The sequence below is a fragment of the Lampetra fluviatilis genome, chromosome 32 (genome assembly GCF_964198595.1).
Source record: "Lampetra fluviatilis chromosome 32, kcLamFluv1.1, whole genome shotgun sequence".
In the NCBI taxonomy this organism is placed as follows: Eukaryota; Metazoa; Chordata; class Hyperoartia; order Petromyzontiformes; family Petromyzontidae; genus Lampetra; species Lampetra fluviatilis.
Window position 1 is genome coordinate 10,679,882 of NC_136306.1, and position 20,243 is coordinate 10,700,124.

Genomic DNA, 20,243 nt, shown 5'->3' on the forward strand with positions numbered 1-20,243 from the left:
AGTCATTGGTTTCCCCACTCAAACAAGTGAGGAGTGGAAATTATCTCTTGCTTATTTAAAATCCTGGGCCAGTGGTGGAGATTCCACGTTTTTACAAATGAAGGGGCAAAAGTCTACCCTTAAAAGATGAGGACAATCAACAGCGACTTCTGACAAAGTGGCACACATTTTTTTAAAATCAAACCTGGCAGGATGACAGAGGATCACTACAGGCACAGAGTTAAACAGAGAGAGTTACAGGCGTTTCGTTAAAATGTCTTGTTTTGATATCCAAATGTTCAACATGTGCGTGCCACGTAGGAAATTAAGAGATGCGTGGAACGTATTTTAATTGCCAAGCGATGGTGATAACTTCGGCTTTGGCTACAAGCGAGAATGCGGAGAGCGCTTATTTTTTTAAAAAATTTTGCCTCTTTTCTTCATCCCCCCCCCCCCCCCGATTTTTTGTTTTCGTTGCCCACGGAGGGGCAAGCGAGCGAGGGAGGGGGATGGGAGGGATTTGAGTCTCAGGGATTAAAACGGAGAGGGAAGAAGAAAGCCTGAGGCCCTAATCCCTTTTCATTTCGCCGGGGTAATCCCAGCGGCTAGCAGAGGGCACGCTGCCCCCCTGCCCCACAGTTTCCTCCACACACTGAACGACCCCCCCCCCCTCCTCACTCCCCCTCCCTCTTCCTCTCTCCTCTCTTCTCTTCCCTTGAAAAGAGCACAGCCCAAACTGAGAGCCATAATGCCGAGCCTCCTCTCGCATCGATCCACCACCCACCCACATCTCTTTAATCACTAATCTCTCGCTCTCTTTCCCCACTTTAGCACAATCGCGTCGGAGGCCCGACCCATTCCACCAAACTGCGGGGAAAGGAGATGCTCCGTTTCTTCGGGCACGTTCAAAGTTTTACGATTACACAAATTTGCCACGTTAATTATCGTGTCATTACACGACTACGGAGGCGTTCTGTTTTAGCTGTGCGACAGTCCTGCCAAGCTCTCTCCGGTGTGCTTCTATCCGGGTTGCACCCGCGTGTTGTTCGGCACGATGTCCGGCGGTTCGCTTCGCATGCCGAGACCTTCTTCAGGAAGTGAATGCCGCATCCATACGTACGCGCAATCGTTGTGCGTGCGTAGTCCGCGCGTGCATAGCGATGCACGAACTGTTAACGCCAATCGGAGATGCTGCTGGTCTCTAGATGTATGTACGTTGAACTTCTTTTGCACCGTACATAGCCAACCGCGCGAATTGGAGTTGTCGGGGGAGGACAACAAACTAAACACAAAAAGCATTTCTAAAGAAATACGTTTTCAATCTAGATGATTTAAAAGTGCATTGCTCTAGTGGCTTCCTAATATCGCAAAGGAAGAGCGTTCCAGACGGCCGCAGAAGCTCATATGAAAACGCGCGATGTGGTGACCGTCTTTGTCCCACGGCTAGTCAAAAGCCGCTGCTGCGAGGATGACCGGAGTTCGCATGATGGTTTATGTTTCTTGACAAGATCAGCAAAGGTATTGTGCTTCATTTGTGGCAAGCGCTTTGTGTGTTAGGAGTGGCGATGACTCTACCAGGCATCGGGGAGGTCTCGTAAAAACGGCAAACGCAGCATTTCCCTCGAACATTTCAGCCGAAAATCAATAGCGAAGAACAAACAAATAAATAAGGAAAGTAAAGGCACGGGTAAAGTTACTTGGAACAAAAAGAAATGGGTTTCTAAAATTCCATTCACAGGACCGCTCTTGAATGTATTCACGCGCGCGTGAATGACGTTTCAGCTTTGATCACATTGCCAAGCACGTATTCATTCGTGTCTCCAAATCTCGCCGTCTCTCTGTGGGGTTGCCTTCTCTGTAAACTTTGACCTCTTGCAAAAAAAATCTAAAAGTGTGTGAGTTCACACGTGCTTGAGGCCGTTTGTTGTGCATGCGGCGCCCAAGCCAGCACTGTTTGTCTCCTAATTCCCAGAGCTCACAACAAGCTGTGTGCTGGTGGAAACTTCTACACGCTTGTGTGTGTGCGTGTGCACTGTGTGTGTTGGCATGTGGGAAACGGGTAGTGTAGCGGTTCGTGCGCTGCACTACAAACCCCACTCATGGCCAACACCAGTGACGATTATCTGAACCGGTCCTGGGCCTCTCCTAGATCGACTCAGTCTCAAATAAATACCTGGTGTGGTGTGTAAACATCGCCACTTGGGACACAAAGGCGGCTGCGTGGTGCTGGCCAATCACTCCCTCGTGTGCCGTTCCGGCCTCCATAGGTGCTCGCTAACAGCACTTGCCCCAACAGTCTGTTAAGGCTATACAGGGAATCTTTGTCCCCTGTATAGCCTCGCTCACCCACAATAAAAACAATCGCTATTTTCCACTAAGTGGCGATGACGTCACCACTGCGGTTGTGCCAGGCTATGTGCACTTTAAGGCCACGTGAAGTGTCGAACACCCACTGGCAGGAGGTCACAGGACAGACCCAGATGCCATGGGTTGACTGAGATGACTGGCAGACACACACACACTAACAACTGTGGGGGGGAGGGGGGGGAGCGGGTGGGGGTGCCACTGACATGCGTTCGAAACAATCTAGCGGCAGCTTGGCCTGGAGACGGGACACACAGATGCCGCAGGGCCCAAGCTGGAATGCCGGTTCCACAACAAGCGTGTTGCCAAACACTGCCACGGAGCCTCATTCCAGCCTGCAGCGCGTTCCCCTCCTTGCATCGAAGCTCGTCGCAGCGCCAGCCTATTCCTCGCCACGCTACCACAGCCGCAGAGGCACGGCTCCGCCACGCGCCATACATCGCTGCACGACAGCTCTCCGAGTGTGCTTTGTAGGCTCCCGGCAGCTGGAGCAAAACGTCGGACATCGCGCCCAACCACACGCGACGCTGTTGGGCGAGCTGCGCGGCGCACACCGCGAAAACCTAAGCACGACCATTGCTGCACAATATAATAAATGATAACAGCCACAAATTAAAAAACTAAATATGTTAGCACACTTTTCAAACGCGATTATTATTTTGTTTATTTGTATTCGTCGATGGGGAGCGGTGGGGCGCTGCGCTACGAACGTGGTTTCTGGCCACGGCTGACATCAGTGGCGAGTAATATTTGAGTGATATTGGAGTGATATTGGAACCGATCATCAGCTTCCCCCATCACTAATCCGGGCTCATTAAGAACAGATTACCCGAGGACCGAACAGATTTGGCCGACAGCCACACACAGGCCGACACGAAGCCTTGCTCAGGTTAGGACTGTAAGCGCGCTCAGACCAACGTGAAAGCCAACAGGTGACTTGAGCGCGCGCTAACAAATTAAATGCTCTGTTGCCAGGTCAAAAATATTGGCCTCTAGTACCCGATTAGTGTGGCTAAGATGCCTCCAGTGTCCAATAAAATATCGTTTGCGGGCTGCTACCACGTGGCAGTTCTCGTGCGGTCGCGTGCCATATCAGCAAATCCCCACCCCTGTCTTATATTTCGTTAATTTTGTTTCATTAAATGGATTACGAGGTGAAATTCGTGATGCGTGCGCACGACAATAACAAAACAAATCGTCACTATCGCAGGGTCCTTAAGCAATACCTGCAACCCCCCCAGCGTCCACAGATTCGTTGCCAGTCGAGAAACCTCGCATCGTATTCAGTCGCACATTTTCATCTGCTGCCTCTCGCACCTCTCATCTGCTGGTGTGGGCAGTAGTGGCGGTCAGCAGCGCCGGATTAACTTTAAGGGGGGCCCTGGAGGGGGAGGGGTGGGGGGGGCTGTTACGATTTTGGGGGGGGGCCTCCTCTCTCCGTAGATTCAATCCCTTTACCCTCTGCCGGTTTAATCACCTCCCACTCCGCCATGCCACAACACTACGGTTATTTCAGCTCCGGTGATGCAGCCGCTCAAGCCCCGCTGCGTAGTTATGGTCGCCCCGGTGTTGACGATGTTTACAGATGCACTCCGCAATGAATGACACAATCTCAACCGAGGGCATCGGAGCGAGCGGCGCTCTTCCGGTTTTTTTTCTTCCTCTCGGGGCCGGACGGGACAGGACAGCGCGCAGAGGAAACACTCGATGACAAACTTCCATATCCCCCCACCCCAACCCCGGCTTCACCACAAGACCACCCACGCACGTACACAGACGCACGCATGCACGCACGCACGCGCGCCCGAGAGCGAGCACACGCGTGTGTTTTAGCAGCGGCAGCTGTGTACGCGCACAAATCAGGCGCCCGTGCACCCACTCGGGGACTGTACTTGCGCGCGTGACAATTCGCGGGTAGTGCAGATTCGTCAATTCAAATCGACTCGTTAGCCACGCTCAAGACCGACGCGTCAGACCTTGCGGGTGACTACTCTCAACGTTTGTGATTCACGCAAAATTACGTCCGATTTTTACGGGCAAAAAGTTAATTGTACGAACGAGACGTAAGACAAAAACTGTGGGTGTAACGAAACATCGATGCATTGATCTATGTACATTCTTGAGGACACGTTGTACGGGCACGGTTCACGCCACCCCTGCAGCCAATAGAGGCTGTAAAATTCACCAGAAATGTTTTTTTAAAAGAGCGCAGCACACGTGTGTGTGTGTACACAAACTCCCGATGCTCCTGAATCAAAGCAAGGCTTGGATCAGCTTGAAACACCTCCCAACCACTGACGTTCCCATGCAGAAATTCTACCAATTCGCTGGGATTGTAGCACAATGAGATAACCAGCCTCACAATAACAACATGCTCACACATATACAGACACACACACAAAGACAAAGATACCCCGTACAGCCTGTAACATACTTTTGGGCCAAGTGCTGTCAGTGAGCACCTATGAAGGCCGGCATGGCACATGAAGGGGTGGGTGGCCAACACCACGCCCGACCACCTTTGTCTCCCTAGTGACGATATTTACACACCGCACCAGGTACTCATTTGAGGCTGAGTCTACCTAGGGGAGGCACTGGACCGGTTCAAATAATCGTCACTGGTATTGGCCGTGAGCGGGAATCGAACCCGGGTCGCCAGGTTCGTAGCGCAGCGCGCTAACCGCTACACTACCGCGCCCCACGCACACAAACACACACAGTAGCGTGCACACACAAACACACAGTGGCACCACACACACACACACACATGCACAAACACACACACACAAACACACACACAAACACACACACACAGTGGCACCACACACACAGAAACACACGCACAAACACACACACAAACACACAAACATACACACAAACACACACACACACAAACACACACACACACAGTGGCACCACACACACAGAAACACACGCACAAACACACACACAAACACACAAACATACACACAAACACACACACACACAAACACACACACACACAGTGGCACCACACACACACAAACACACACACACAAACACACACACAGTGGCACCACACACACACAAACACACACACACAAACACACACACACAAACACACACACACAAACACACACACACACACAGTGGCACCACACACACACAAACACACACACAAACACACACACACAAACACACAAACACACAAACACACACACAGTGGCACCACACACACACAAACACACAAACACACACACAAACACACACACAGTGGCGTGCACACACACACAAACACACACACAAACACACACACAGTGGCGTGCACACACACACAAACACACACAGATCCGCTTTGCGGTGCACCATGAGTCATCTTGGACTTTCCAGCCGTGCTGCTCTCGTCAGGTGTGTGTGTGTCTAATCTGTTAGAGGCACACTTCGTTCCATTTCCATCGAGTTCCTATTATAACAATACCGTGCATAATAGTTCCCATTGTAACAGTACCGTGAACAATAGGCCCTATTGTAATAGCTATAACAGAACGTGTATCATAGTTGCTATTGTAACGGTGCTGTATGTTATAGTTGCGATTATAATGGTATTGTATGTTATGTATCTTATAACAGGGCCATGCATTTAGTTCCTTTTATAACATAAATGTGTCTTACGTGTATTAATATAACAGTGCTGTGTCTTTTACAGTAGTTACTATCGTAGCAGTGTCGTAGATACTGTAGCTCCTATTGTAAATACCAAATTATATTTTTTTAAAGCCCATTTCATAGAAATAATAACAAAAAATTAAAACTCTCCCTATGCAATTGCAATCTTGTCGCCGTTTTCAGCAGAGACAATTCACCCCTCTTGACTTACACCTCATCAAATAAAGGCCACAAACTTGATGGAAACAAGACACAATCTGTGCGAGAATTCCATACCTGTTAACCCCTTATCACAGTGCCTACCTTATCACAGAACAATTCACACCTTATTGGTCACCCCGTGCTCCTTATAAACCTCAACGTTCATCCTGCAAAGTCCCATCACAAGGGAGAAACACAAAAACTAAAACTAAATGTTTGCCTATTGAAACGGCTGTACGTCATATGGAGGTGAAAACTCAATTTCCCAGTACAAGAATACGGGGTAAACCGGATGGGTTGACAGCTGTGGAATTCTGCGCACACGCCACTGGCTCTCGCTGCAAAGCTGAGAGACATTTGATTTTTGTGCCTTTGCGCTGACAGACACGAGCACACCCATCACCGAGTTCATTACACACAGCCTTGTCGATAACAGACAGCGCCGACTGTCAAAGGCAAATTAATAAGACCATTATTCTCATTATTTGCACATTATATGACCGCATTACCCAGAATGCACCTGATATCGTCACATCTCGGAAAGCTAAGCAGCAGGTTTGCACCAGGACAGTGCCTGGATGGATGACTGACGTGCATCACAGGTGCTATAGGCTACAGGGAAGCACAGTGCGCGGGACACGTCCGACGGGATGAATGAGCGGGGCCCTTCTCCCGCTCTCCTTTGGTCTCCTTAGCGAGCCCGCGACACTGCAGCGGAGGAGATTCGCAGGCCGAACGACTTCTTCAGTGCCGAGACCATTGCCGTGCGAGACACCCCGCGCGCTCTCACCTGTAGTACGGTGGCTTGCTGCTTGTCGTTGGCCGAAGATGTTTTGGAACTGTTCTTCGACTGCACTTGTTGTTGTTGTTGCTGCTGCTGTTGCTGCTGCTGCTGCTGAAGATAGAGCCTGGCAGCTTGAATGGCCTGCAACTGGACAGACGGCACAAGGCGAGCCGATGAAAGCGGGCGAGCCACGGTAAAGAGCGCGGGAGCGTGAGCGTACGTGTGACGCTCGACTCGTGCACTCTCGCACGAACGGGGAAGTGCAACTGTTCTGCGTCCACCGTCCTCACGTGTGAAGAACGCGTGTGCGGTGGGGCAAGCATTTCACTAGCACCAGTCGGACTTAAAACGCACAAAACACACGACGTCCGAAGTGGTTAGGCCACGCTGCCACCCAACCTCTGCCGAATCGGATCTCAAATAAAAACCCAGTCAAGCACGTCAGGACAAAAAAGACACATTGTGCACGTTTTGGAGTAAAAATTGCAGTTCCGTTTGAATGATCATAGAAAGCGGATGACCTGATACACGGTAGAGTACCCATCTCTGTTGTTAAAGTTAAAGACGAGAGTGCTGCGTGATTTCAGACACACGTGATTATAAATGTAAAAACATAACTTGTGAATATGGATGCTTATTCATTTCACAGAAAGTGCATAGTATGTTGCGGTCTTGTTTGTACAATATTTGTAAGTACATGTAATGTATGCAGACACCTATGTGTATGCTTATATGTACTCTATAATGTATACAATATTTGGCAGTTCGTATGAAATGCGGTAAAATGCATACTAAATTTAACGTACCTTAACGTACGTTAAATTAGATTTTAACGTACCTTTGCAGTTTACTATTCGCAAAAAAATATTTCAAACAATGCCAACAAAAATTTTATTTCCACCCACTTTTTAAAATTTTAAAAACGCTTCCAAACCACAAATCACATTTTTACATAATAGGAATATAAACATCAACGTGCGTCAGGAGGGCAGTGTGCCAACCGCCTCGTCTTTCTCACCTCGCGACGTCAGAATTTGAGCCGAACATCGCAAGAAGGTCACTGTCCTAGTTTCATTTCAACCCTTCGAACACTTCCCCCTTTCACCCCACTCAACGTAACGAATTGGAATTTGTCACATTTTTTTTCGTGGCAGGATACCAAAACACAAACCCCGACTAAACATCTGGGCTCAAACTCCCCCCCCTGCCCGCCCCCCTCTCGGAGTTACCACCACCAACGGTGCGAATAGGATTCGTCACGGGCAGAGTGCAGCTTCCTCGTGGAAGTTTCTGCGCACCGGGCCGATTTCATGGCGGGTTTACGTTCGAAAATAAAACGCCTCAAACAAGCGGTCGACTGCGCAGAGGAGGTTCGTCATCTCCCACCCGGCCGAGGACTTTTCGAGTAGCTGCTACACACCGAGCGGCACGCGATAAGAAGTCCCTGCGGGCCGTTCGAACGCTCCCGCGCCGTCCGTGACCCGGCACCCGCGCTCGTTTTTCGACGCGAGGTCACGCGGCGGACGACCTCAACGATTGGGACGCCAGGAAACGCCGGCCGCGCTGTTTCACTCCGGGCCAATCCCTTACCAGGGATGCGCTTGCTCTGCCGTCGGCAGCCTGGGGTTCTTATCCCGATATAAAGGTTTCGCTCTATAAACTGGTGACGTTTACACGAACGCACTGATTAAAATAATAAACAACGTCCTAAAAGAAACAATCCCACCGAAGGATAAAAAGAGCGGGAGAACCGCGAGGATATGGGTCGGCTTTCGGACCGACACTCGCGTTCTGAAAGTTCATCTCGACGTAAGTCACTGGTCAATGGTGCCCACGTAAGTTCAACTAAACACCTTTAAACCACCGCCTCTAGAGTGAAAGATATTTTTCGTCCGTCAATGGTCATCAGTCATCCCTCCAAAAGCATCGCACGCCCGTCGCTTGGCCCCACGTAAAAGATTTGCCCGGCGTGCGCTCAATTTACGTTAGGGTTTTGGCGCAACGATGTACGGTTATTTCACGCTGTAGTATCTCCTCCCGCGAAATGAAGTTTCAAGCCAAGCGTAGTTTCTGCAATTTTTCTCTCGCAATTTCATACGTACGTATGTACGTTGAACTTCTTTCGCGCCGTACGTAGCCAACTGTCCTAAATCGGGGTACCCTGGCAGCAATTTCCTCTTTCGATATAAATGTAAATACATATATGGCAAGGGGGGAGGAGAGGGTTTTTTTTGTTAAAGTACGCGCGTTTCGCTCGATGTGAACTTAATCTGATTGACAGCAGCATTTGTCTTTTCTCTCTCCAAATAGATAAATACACGCGTGTCAAACAATCCCGGTGGGTGCTCGGAGGAATAAATGCAGACCTGAGCGGGGCGCGCGAGCGAACGTAATCACCTTCGCCAGCCGTAAACACGGCGCATTCCCGAAGACGCACGAATAAAAATCACATGTGCACGCGTGCGTCCACAAACACGGTCAATCTGCAAGAACGTAAACACGTGAACGCACAAACAACGCACAAGACGCTCCACGCAACGTCCCCACTGCCGACGCGGGGGGGTCGGGGACGCATCGATATGAAACGCAGCGCACGATATCGGATAAACAAGGGCGCGCGCGCCGACGTTACTCACTGGACCAAGCTCAACGCGCGGCAGGGTCGATCATCTCCGACCGGTGAGAGACCCGCGTGCGTGCGTGCGTGCGCGCCTCTGAGACACGCGCGCGCCGCGAGAAAGTTTTTCGCCCCAAACAGCGCCAGGATCCGCGACGCGGCCGCAGGAGAGAGGGAAGCGGCAGTCGCAGAGCTTGCAACACAACACACAAACACAGCTGAAGGCGATGACATCACGGCACGGTTGCTGCTTACCTCATTCACAATGTTTATTCATGGCTTATTTTGCGCATGGGGTCTAAAACAGTGGGGGGGGCGGAGGGGGTCGCATGGGCCCAGTGTGTGTGTAGCAGTGGGAGGGGGGTCTTGTAATGATGCCAAACAGCTGGTCTTGGCAGTTATCTGCTTCATTTGTTTGTGCGCGTGCACTTACTTTGCTCAAATTTTTTTTTATAACAACGCGCAGCCCGCAAGCATGCCACCAACTACCCTATCTGAGTCATTTATTTTTTAATATATTTGTTTTATTTCGATGGCAGCAAGCGCTACACATTTTTTTACAGTCATTTCACTCCGCTGCACAAGGGCTTCCTTATCGCGGCACCGCAACCCGCAGGCATTGGCCACGGCTGGGTGTGCACTTTGTAACCGGCTGCATTGTAGACGCATAGGAGCTGTGTAACAATTTTATTTTATCACTCATTATTATTATTCGCCACGCGCGTGCCAAAACCGTCCACAGTTGCGTTACGATAAAGCGGACTGAACGATTAATATATATATTTTTTTGGGAAGATTCTCCCGGGTATAATCCATCTGTGCATTGCGTGCCGAGTTCCGCTGGCTCCGAATTCGAACTATCTTTCTGGCCATCGGGCGTGGATCATTTCAAATCCACCGAGACAATAACAAGAACAAATTGTTGTTGTTCATAAATTATCGCGCTCATTAAATGTTGGGGGAAATTCAGACGCTTGCACGTCATCGTCGGCGCTATCATCGCGGCCGGTGGTGAGCAGCCCCCATGCACAGGTGCCAGGTGGATCGTAAAATTCGCGTGGCATCACGGGACGGTGACGCAGCTCGGGCAGCCATTCATCCAGCAGCGGATCGTTCGCAGCTGACGTTAACAAAGATGAGCTTTGCAATATCAAATCAGATGTCAATGTCTGATTGCGTTGTGAGCATAACAAGTCAATTATCCGCTGCTGGATGAAGACCTCTCCCGAGCTCTCGCCATATCTTACGGTCTTCCGATGCAACAATCTGTCTGGCTTCTGCACACAATCTGATTTAATCGCCCCATCTCTGCAGACAACATCCCTCGAGAACTTTCTCTCCTTTGGCGCTAGCTCCGTCATTAGTCTCAAACACCCTGCGTCATCCCTTCCGGCAACTTGTCGTCCTCAAAGCCCGCTTACGTTTCTTCAATGTCTCAGTAGCAAGATGTTAACTACCTCGTCTGCTATACCGGAGGTCGTTGGTTCAATCTGGACTCTTGACACCTACATATTTGGAGTTTGCATGTTGTCCCCGTGGTCGCGTGGATTTTTTCTCCGGGTCCTCCGGTTTTTCCATCCACATTTAGAAAGATGCCTTAAAGAGTATTTAGCTGCTATAAATTCCCACACGATAAGCCACTTCGTTGAGCTATCATTTGTGGCCAGGTCGCTTCTGAAAAAGATCTATGGAGCTCAGTAGGCCTCACCTAGTCAAATAAAAAAAATAGTTTTAAATAGTTTTAGTTCAGTGATCTGATCTGTGTGTTGCTCTGTCTCTCAGTGTAATTCAAAGAAAGGACCTCTCCATGCTTCCTGCACACTCTTCAGCTTTTCTTTGTCCATGTTTATTCTAAACATATCGCTATTGGCAATAATAATAATACCTGTCTCTGGATCAGCCAATATTTACACGAGTCGTGTAATGACTCGGCTCCTTTCTGATCTGACGCACTGTCAACAATTCAGGGTTATGATTCCGTAATAAAAACACTTTTTGCCACGTACCATTACGCTTGTATTGTTTCTCAGTTTTCCACATTTTTACGCAGCCTTTGATCGATTGGCCTGAATGTTGCATTTGCATATCATTGCATCATTCAGCAATACATGACTCTTGCGCACATAGCTCTATGCGCGCGCAGTGAGGCAAAGGAATCGATTTCAACCGCTTAATAGACACATCTTCAACTAGTTGTCAGAGGGCGATGGCGCAATCGCCCTCCGACAATATCATCAACCATAACTGACCGGCGGGGTGAAGTATGGTCAAACAACCTCCATGACCTCCACGGTGCGCGGAGGCCATCATCCAGCAGTAAAGTGATAGCGGCCTATCAATATTTAGCTCTTGTTGATATTTGTGTGGTAGGGGCATGCGCTTCGTCCCATTCATTGCAAGCCACGTGAAAGCCATTTCAGGCCACGCACATTTTTCCCGAAGCCACTCCAAAACGCCTCTTGGCATTCCTGCGACCTGCGGGAAGCATTCATTCCCTGAGCTAATGATCTCTCCAGTCTGCTTGACAAGCATGCAGGAAGGGTTTGTTTTCACTCCTGTCTGCATTCGTGTGCGTGCACGAGTGTGCGAATGTGCCCCTCTGAGTGCGCGTCCCGAGTTGGTGGGGGGCGGTCGTGCAGAGGGTTTAGCGCGCTGTGCTACGAACCCAGCGACCCGAATTCGATTCCCTCTCACAGCTACCAACGCCGGTGACGATTATCTTAAACGGTTCTGAGCCCCCCCTAGGTCGACTCAGCCTTAAATGAGTACCTGTTGCGGTGTGTAAACATCAGCACTGAGCGTGGTGCTGGCCACCCCACCCCCTCTCCTGTGCCGTGCCGGCCTTCATAGCCGCTCGCTAACAGCACTTGACCCAACAGTCTGTTAAAGGCAATACTGGGGATCTTAGACTTTATCTTTGCGTGCATCATGGGGTGTGAAACCCAGCAACCAGAGCTTGATTCCTGGCCACAGGTAACATCGGTGGCGAGTAATATCTGAACCGCTCCTGAACCCAGAAGTCAGCTCGGCCATTAAAAAAGTATCTGGTGTAAACATGAGCAAAGGCGGAGACAATCAAACATGGTGTTTGCCATGGCAGCCTTAATAGATACTCTCTTACAGCAACTGCCCCAACAATCTATGTACGCTATTTGGGCTATATGGCGAATCTTTGTGAGCATGCATGTCCATGCATGCTTGTTTGTGTTAGTGAGTGCGTGTGTTCATGTGTGCGCATGCGTGTGCATGTTTGTGTGTGCGTGCCTCTGCCTGTGCATGCATTGCATTATAATTCAAGGAGTCCTAGCCGTGGATAACGACAATGGGAAGCAGTCTGATAAGACATCATTATGATACATCGACATCAATCGATGAATCTCAAATCTACCCTCTCATCTTACTATATTCAGATGCGCTTCTGCGGCCGTCTGAAACGCTCTTCCTTCCAATATTAGGAAGCCACTGGAGCTATGCACTGTTAAATCTCGATTGAAAACTCTTTTCTTTAGAACGGCAACTCCGATCAGCACGGCCGGCTACATATGAAATAAGTTTATCATACATACACTCTCCGCTAGCTTAACCGAGGCTCAATGTGGAAGCCCCTGGTCAGCCTTCGCTCATCCTCCTCTTCGGCTCCCCATAGTCTGTCTGTCCCTTCTCCCAGCCATCGGTGCTGCCGACTCCCTGCCCCCCCCATCCAAGTCCAGACTGAAGTCCCTTTTTTTAACCTCCCGACTGATAGGCCTCGTCCTCTTATCTATTTCTGTAAAAGGGAAATTTGTGAATGTGTGTCTGTTCAAAATGTTTAGCGTACTTCCCAACATGCAACAAACTTTAAATTTGCCATGTGGGTACTTTCCAGATTGTACACCGTGCAAAAATTAAAAAAATACACTTTTGTATATTTTGGGGGCGGGGGGCGAAATAATGCATATATTTTGCACGGCAAGTGAGCTGCGACGTCACATCTGTCATGTGACCCGTATGCGGAAGCGTAACGCAGTGTGCCTGCTCATGTCACGCACCCCCCCAAACTCTCCTCGGGTAAAGTGAAATACAAATGTGTTGCAGGTCTAAGGCGTTCTTCGCGCAGCATTGCTTTATTATTTTAGTCGTTTACTGCCGTACGCACCCTGAAAGTTGTGTGTCTGCTGCAAGCGCGTGTTTGTGTACCTATGGACGCGCGCACGTTTGTGTGTGGGGGGAGCGGTAGTGTAGTGGTTAGCGCGCTGCACTACGAACCCGGTGACCCGAGTTCGATTCCCGCTCACGGCCACCACCGGTGACTCAGCGTCAAACGAGTAACTGGTGTGGTGTGTGAACATGACAACTGGGGAGACAAAGGCGGCCGGGCGTGGTCAATCCAAGTCCCGGGCGAAGCCGGGTAGTAAAGCTAGTAATCTATAAAACAAAGACGCCGGCTGTTTCTGTACAGCATCTCGAAGACGCTGCGGTGGTGGCATTTAGACACGCTGTGTAAATCTGACTCGCATTGTGAAATGCGTTGCATCGGATTCGGAGATTAACGCGGGGGGCGGGGGGGGAAAACAAACAGGCTTAGCAGCTGTAGACAGATGTCACACGTACGGGAACCAGCGGCCCTGCACATCAACCATGGGGGAGGGGGTGGTGGGGTCGTGTGAGGACATCGACTCACTTCAGGTAGTGTTGGCCAAATTGAGCGGAAAGCCAGCGAGCGCGTTTAACCCCGTCCCGAGACGTCTGCAAGTTGCACCGCTGAATCTCGGAAACGCACAAGCGGTTTCCGTGAATTTTATTTAGAGAGGCGTAGCGCCGTTCTTTTTAAAGACTCACCGCAGAGAACCGTAGCGACACGACCGCCGCACTCTATGATAGCAGGCGGCAAACTGTGCCACATGCCCTCCCGCATTGCCTTGTAGCAGCCTCGGTACACCTCCCAACCTGAAGACGTACTGATGAAGTTATTTTTGTTTCGTTTTTTCCCTCCCCGATGATGTACGTGTAATCAGAATATGGGGGATGCAGGCGGGATGCTACGGGGGGTAGTGGTTACCGCACTGCGCTACAAAGCTGTTGACCTGAGTTGGACTCCCAGCCACACGCGTTAGATTCCTCGTCACAGATAATGCCATCGGCAGGTGATATCCTAACCGGTCCGTTCAACTCCCCACCAACCCGCACTGACCAGCAAGGTGAAGTATGGTCAAACAGCCCCACCCCCCACATGGCTGACATGGCATGGAAATGTCTCCATCCACCAGTAGAGTGACAACGGGCTATAAATTATTTTTTTAAGTTATGTTATGCTACCTGTGCAAAATATCTTCATCTATACGTGCGCTGATTCTGAAGAATAAAACGTAACAAAACAAAGAACGCAAGTGCACGTGCACAATTTCAGTAATTTCATTGCAAGGACATGGTGAGCAACTTGGCAGTTTCAGACTTATGAAAAAAAACTACTAAAGCTATATTTATTTTACCAGGTAAGGTCCCACTTAGCTCTGCAGCTCTTGTTCAGGAGCAACCTTGGCCACAAATGATAGCTCAACGAAGTGGCTTATCATCACGCGGAAATGTATAAGCAGCCAAACACTCTAAACGCGTGTTTGTAAATGTGGTGGGAAAAACCGGAGGATCTGGAGAAAAATCCACACGACCACAGGGAGAACATGCAAACTCCAACTATACAGGCGTCGGGATCGAACCCACGACCTCCTGTATACCAGGCGAGGTAGTTAACAACTTGCTACTGAGGCACCTCCAACCTTATTGAGCAACTTAACTTTCCAATGCGTCACTAGTCAGAGGAAACACTTTTCCAGCAGTTCCACAACAGCCTCGCAGCCAAAAATTAACCAAACATTTCGAATCATCAACACGGGGTATCATTGTGAAGCTATTAATATGGAATAAGCCGGTGGTTTGATAGATTACACAAAACCGAATGCACCCACCCTATCCCCCCCAACGTGGATGAAGAAAGTAAGTTCGTTTTCGCACGTCCAACACCGTGGGAATGTTACGAGCATTCCCTCCCTTATCAAGAAAGACGGACAAATCATATTATTCTGAAATGCAGTTGTAAGAGTGGTTGACATACTTTATTTTAAAAAAGCCACGTCACAATGAAACGGATTGATTAAATCTTTCAAATGTTTGAAAAGTACGTCCAAAATTGTGGAACCGTCCACGTGTAGACACGTGCGCATGTGTGTGCGTGGCGAACGGCTACGAACTGCCACGCGTACACACAAATGCGTGTGTGCGTGCGCAGAAGGAATCTCGCAGCGCTTTGACGAGTAACAGTAAAAGCCGAGATGCCGCACGAGTTTTACGGGGGAGCCCAGACCCATTGGCAAGTTTGGCGAACGTCACGAGCGACGGCGACGATTCGCGCGTCTTGGGAAATAGGCCTCAAGGAAAACGCAGCGGTGCCGACGACTTTCCGAGCCCAAGCTGAGCGGGGCAGAAAACGCTGGCAAAGTATTATGACTTTTGCATATTTAACCTTTTAGTCGGCTTTTCAATGCGTGCATCCATACCTTTGTTTTTTTTATTGCCCTTCATTTTGTTTATTAAACGGATTTGTCTTCTTGGTTCTTTCGGTAAAGTCACGTAGTAGGGAAGTAATAAAATAATAAAAATAATTATTTTATTTTATTATGTTTTCTTTTTATTATTTTATTACTTCCCTACTACATGACTTTACCGAAAGAACCAAGAAGATGAATCCCTGCAGTCACGAAAGCTTTAAATCGAAATTTAAAAGGATTTAAGCAAGTTGTTTTCAACCCTTTGGACTTTCGGGGGTGGGGGTAGTGGGAGGGGTGAAGGTTGAAAGGGGGATGGAGGCTGCGGCATGAACACCGTGCAGGAGAAAACGGACGTGCGCGAGTAATGCCAGCACCATGCAGTGGCAAAAAAAAAATAACACGAATACGCAACATAAAACAAACGCTTCCTTAGCACCGTGTTGACTAGAGACGTGGACATGTGATCTCGCTGTGCATTGTCGTCTAAGTTACCTTAGGGAGGAGATGAGGTGAGGGGGACGGAAGGGAGGGTGGTGGAGGGTTGAAAGGGGGCGATACAAGTGGCCTCATTTATATAAACTATAATAAACTAGAAACTATTTTTTTTATTTTACCAGGTAAGGCCCACTGCGCTTCATGGCTCTTTTGCAAAAGCGTCCTGGCTATCACAAATGATAGCTCAACGACGTGGCTTATCACCACGTGTAAATGTATAGCAGTTGAATACTCAAAACGCGAGACGTTGATTCGAAATGTGGGGGGGAAACCGGAGGGCCCGGAGAATAACCCACACGACCACGGCGAGAACATATTAAAGTGCATCCCTTTTCATTTCAAACTAAACGTTGTTTCGTAGAACAACAAGTCCGCACTCTCGCACCCTTAGGCATCGTGAAAACGAGCACCAGAATGAGTAACAACACGAGTAAAATACAAGTTGCACAGATAAATACCAGAGAAATTAAACGGCCGTCACATGTGTGCCCATCACAGAGCAGAGGCTCAAGAGCAAACGCATTTTTCCCACCTTTGTCCGTCTGCCAGAAAAACAACAGAGTTCAAAGCGTTAAAAATAAGGTCGTAAAAAACCTCGATATCAGACTTCACCCAACACCATCTTTGCAGCAGATGCAGCGTGTAGGAACACGTGCGCGCTTTAAGCCGGCCACAGAGATATTTACACCCCAACCTATGGGCGGTGGCAGCGGCGAGGTCTGGGCTATTCCAGCACGGCAGGGACAAAGGACAAACAACACACTGCAGTAACCTCTAGCAGGCCTCTTGGGTAAGTGCTGTTTGCGAGCACCTATTAAAGGCAGCGTGGTGCACGAGGCGATGGCGTGGTCGACACCCCACGCCGGGTCATCTCTGTCTTCTCCCCCAGTACTCGTTTTTTTAAGCGCTTCACCAGGAACTCCTTGAAGGCTGAGTCTACATAGGCTAGGCCCAGGACCAGCACAGCTCTCAGCCACCGATGTTAGTTCTATCTAGGAATGGAACTCAGGTCACCGGGTTTGTTATCAGTGCGCTAACCACTACGCCACTGCTCCCCATGCGCACACAAAGATAAAAGATCCCCCGTATAGCCTTAACAGACTGTAGGGGCAAGTGCTGTGAGCGAGCACCTATGAAGGCCGGAACGGTACACGAGGGGGTGGGTGGCCAGCACCACGCCCGACCGCCTTTGTCTCCCCAGTGGCGATGTTTACACACCGCACCAGGCACTCATTTGAGGCTGAGTCGACCTAGGGGAGGCCCATGACCGGTTCAGATAATCGTCACAGGTGTTGGCCGTGAGCGGGAATCGAACCCAGGTCGCCGGGTTCATAGCGCAGCGCGCTAACCGCACACACACACACAGCCGCACACACACACACAGCCACACACACAGCCACACACACACACAGCCACACACACACAAATGTTGGTGTTCAATGTTTGAGCGTCAGTCAAGTTTCGATGAACATCAGATTTCCGCCTCTGTTGACAATGTGTTTGGCGTTACGGTGATGCACGCTTGTAAGCCAGCCACTGTAAGAGGAGGGGGGGTTGGCGAATCTTGAAGAGATAGAGCTGTTGTGTCTGAAAGGCCCATCCTGCAGCAGCTACAACTCACCTGTAGGAAGCAGGATAGCAAGTAGGTTGTCCCAGCATCTCAGAGTGCCTTACATGAGCCATGACCGTTACATTGCCGAGGGCTTTCCATGAAGCCACCACCATCTCGTCTCAATCATTGCAATGCTTGGCTGTCGTTTTTTTATTTTCCACTTTTTGTATTTTTGTTAGCCGAGGGGACTCCCTGATGACAGCTGTCCCTGCGCAGACACGTTGTCGTACCAAGACGACGCCGATAGGACATTCGGCATAGAGCTGGCTGAGAATCGGGCAGCCCAGGGTTCGAACCGAGGTCTCCGTGGTGCTCGATGCTCTAAAGTGGCATAACATTTGCATAACATCGAGACAGCCGACCTCGTACAAATTATGTTTACGTCTCTGTCGTTTTGATGTAAAACGTCATAAAAAATGGTATTTAAAATAATTTAACGTGTTTAATATCTGGAAATGTTAAACGATGCACCTGCAGAAAATAAAGTTTATTTAACTGGTCTGGAAAATAAACGTTGGTGTTGCAGGGTTACGAGAGATTCACGCTTCACTCGCAATACTTTTACGATTGTTTGCAGCAACATCATATACATCAACAAAGCAACTCTACCTATGCTTACCCAATGCACATCGGTTAATTATAACGAACCGACAGACGATCATAACTTACAACCCTTTGTTGATCCACTGCTGGATGAAGCTGTCCCCACGCTTTGTCATTCATTTTGTTTCCTTGGGGAGGCCTTTTGACTTGCATCCCACTGGGATTTTTGCACACAGTGTTGGTGTACGGTGCTTTTTCTGCAATATTTTGCTGTCTTTTATTGGATTTTCTGTTTGCACTCAGTCACATATTCACTTTAAGATGTTTTTTGTTCATGTTTTAGTTTTTTTTTGTTGCGGTTGCACCCGATTCAAGAGCCGAATGGCTCACAGGGCTATACTAATAAATGAACTTGAACTTGAGCCTTCAACCAGCAGTCGACTGATTGTGGCATATGACGATGATGGAAGTGCGGTGAGTGGAGGTGTCGTTAGGATGTGGAATGTTCTCGCAACCACATCTCTCGTTTGATTCTCAAGTGAACCATACACCTCGTCATTTTCACTTGCTCGCGTGGAAAGGACGCTTTAGCAGATTTACAATTACGAGGGTTTTTTTGCTTTCAATATGTGCCGCTGATTTCATGAAAGCGATTTAGAAAATCAATAGGGATGAGTAAAAAATTTATGTTTGTCCAGAAAAAACTAATTCTACTCACGAACAGGATAAAAAAAATCTACATGTAATATCGCGTTAAACAAATGTGTTTAGTAAGTACTGAGAATGATTTTTACGTCAAAATAAGATACACTTTAAAGATTCTGTCCGTTCGTAGACAGCTAATATTAGGATGTTACTGTAAAAAAAAGTGCAATTCACAGCACACGAGGCCAGTAGTGGCTATTACAACAAAACAATTCCATTTTAGGAAATGGTAAATCACTCAACTTACACAATCCCATTTGAATACGAATAAGCCGATGTATTTGTCCAGCTTCTCAATGGAGACGGAGTGGGTGCATCACCGGCATACTCGTTGAAATATCCATTATTATCTATTTTTTTTATGTTTTTGAAGTTTAAGAATAAAATGGCACAAGATGGCCTGGCGGCTCAGAGATCAGAGAGCTGAGCTGGTACCACTGACATCCTGACTTTCGATTTAAAGCTTTCGTGACTGCAGGGATTCATATTCTTGGTTCTTTCGGTAAAGTCACGTAGAAGGGACTTTACCGAAAGAACCAAGAATATGAATCCTGAGTTTCATTAAGCCAGGTTCTCGAGTGTAGCGAGTTGGCCTTGGCCCGGTCACCAATGAACAATACAAAAACATGACATTACATTTGGTTCTGCACTTAACTTGGGTAATTTCCAGCTCTGAGAATTTAAAATATCGCTTTTGACTTGGTGGGGTGGGTGGGACAGTGCCGCCCTCGACTGTGTGGACCAGAGGTCACTTCAAGGGATCTCAGCGGTAGTTCT

At 48.7% G+C, this 20,243-nt stretch overlaps 1 protein-coding gene across 3 annotated transcripts in view; it reads right to left on the reverse strand.

Annotated features, from left to right (window-relative positions):
* The window catches only part of LOC144943752 (forkhead box protein P1-like), a 108,888-nt gene that overhangs the window by 87,912 nt on the left and 733 nt on the right, over window positions 1-20,243 (reverse strand). For 2 of the 3 annotated variants that reach the window (XM_078871549.1, XM_078871546.1), the window contains exon 2: window positions 6,980-7,120. In XM_078871549.1, the coding sequence (XP_078727675.1) occupies window positions 6,980-7,120 (141 nt within the window). Of the gene's footprint in view, window positions 1-6,979; window positions 7,121-9,609; window positions 9,760-20,243 lie in introns of those variants that run through there. The other variant, XM_078871547.1, reaches the window with a different exon arrangement.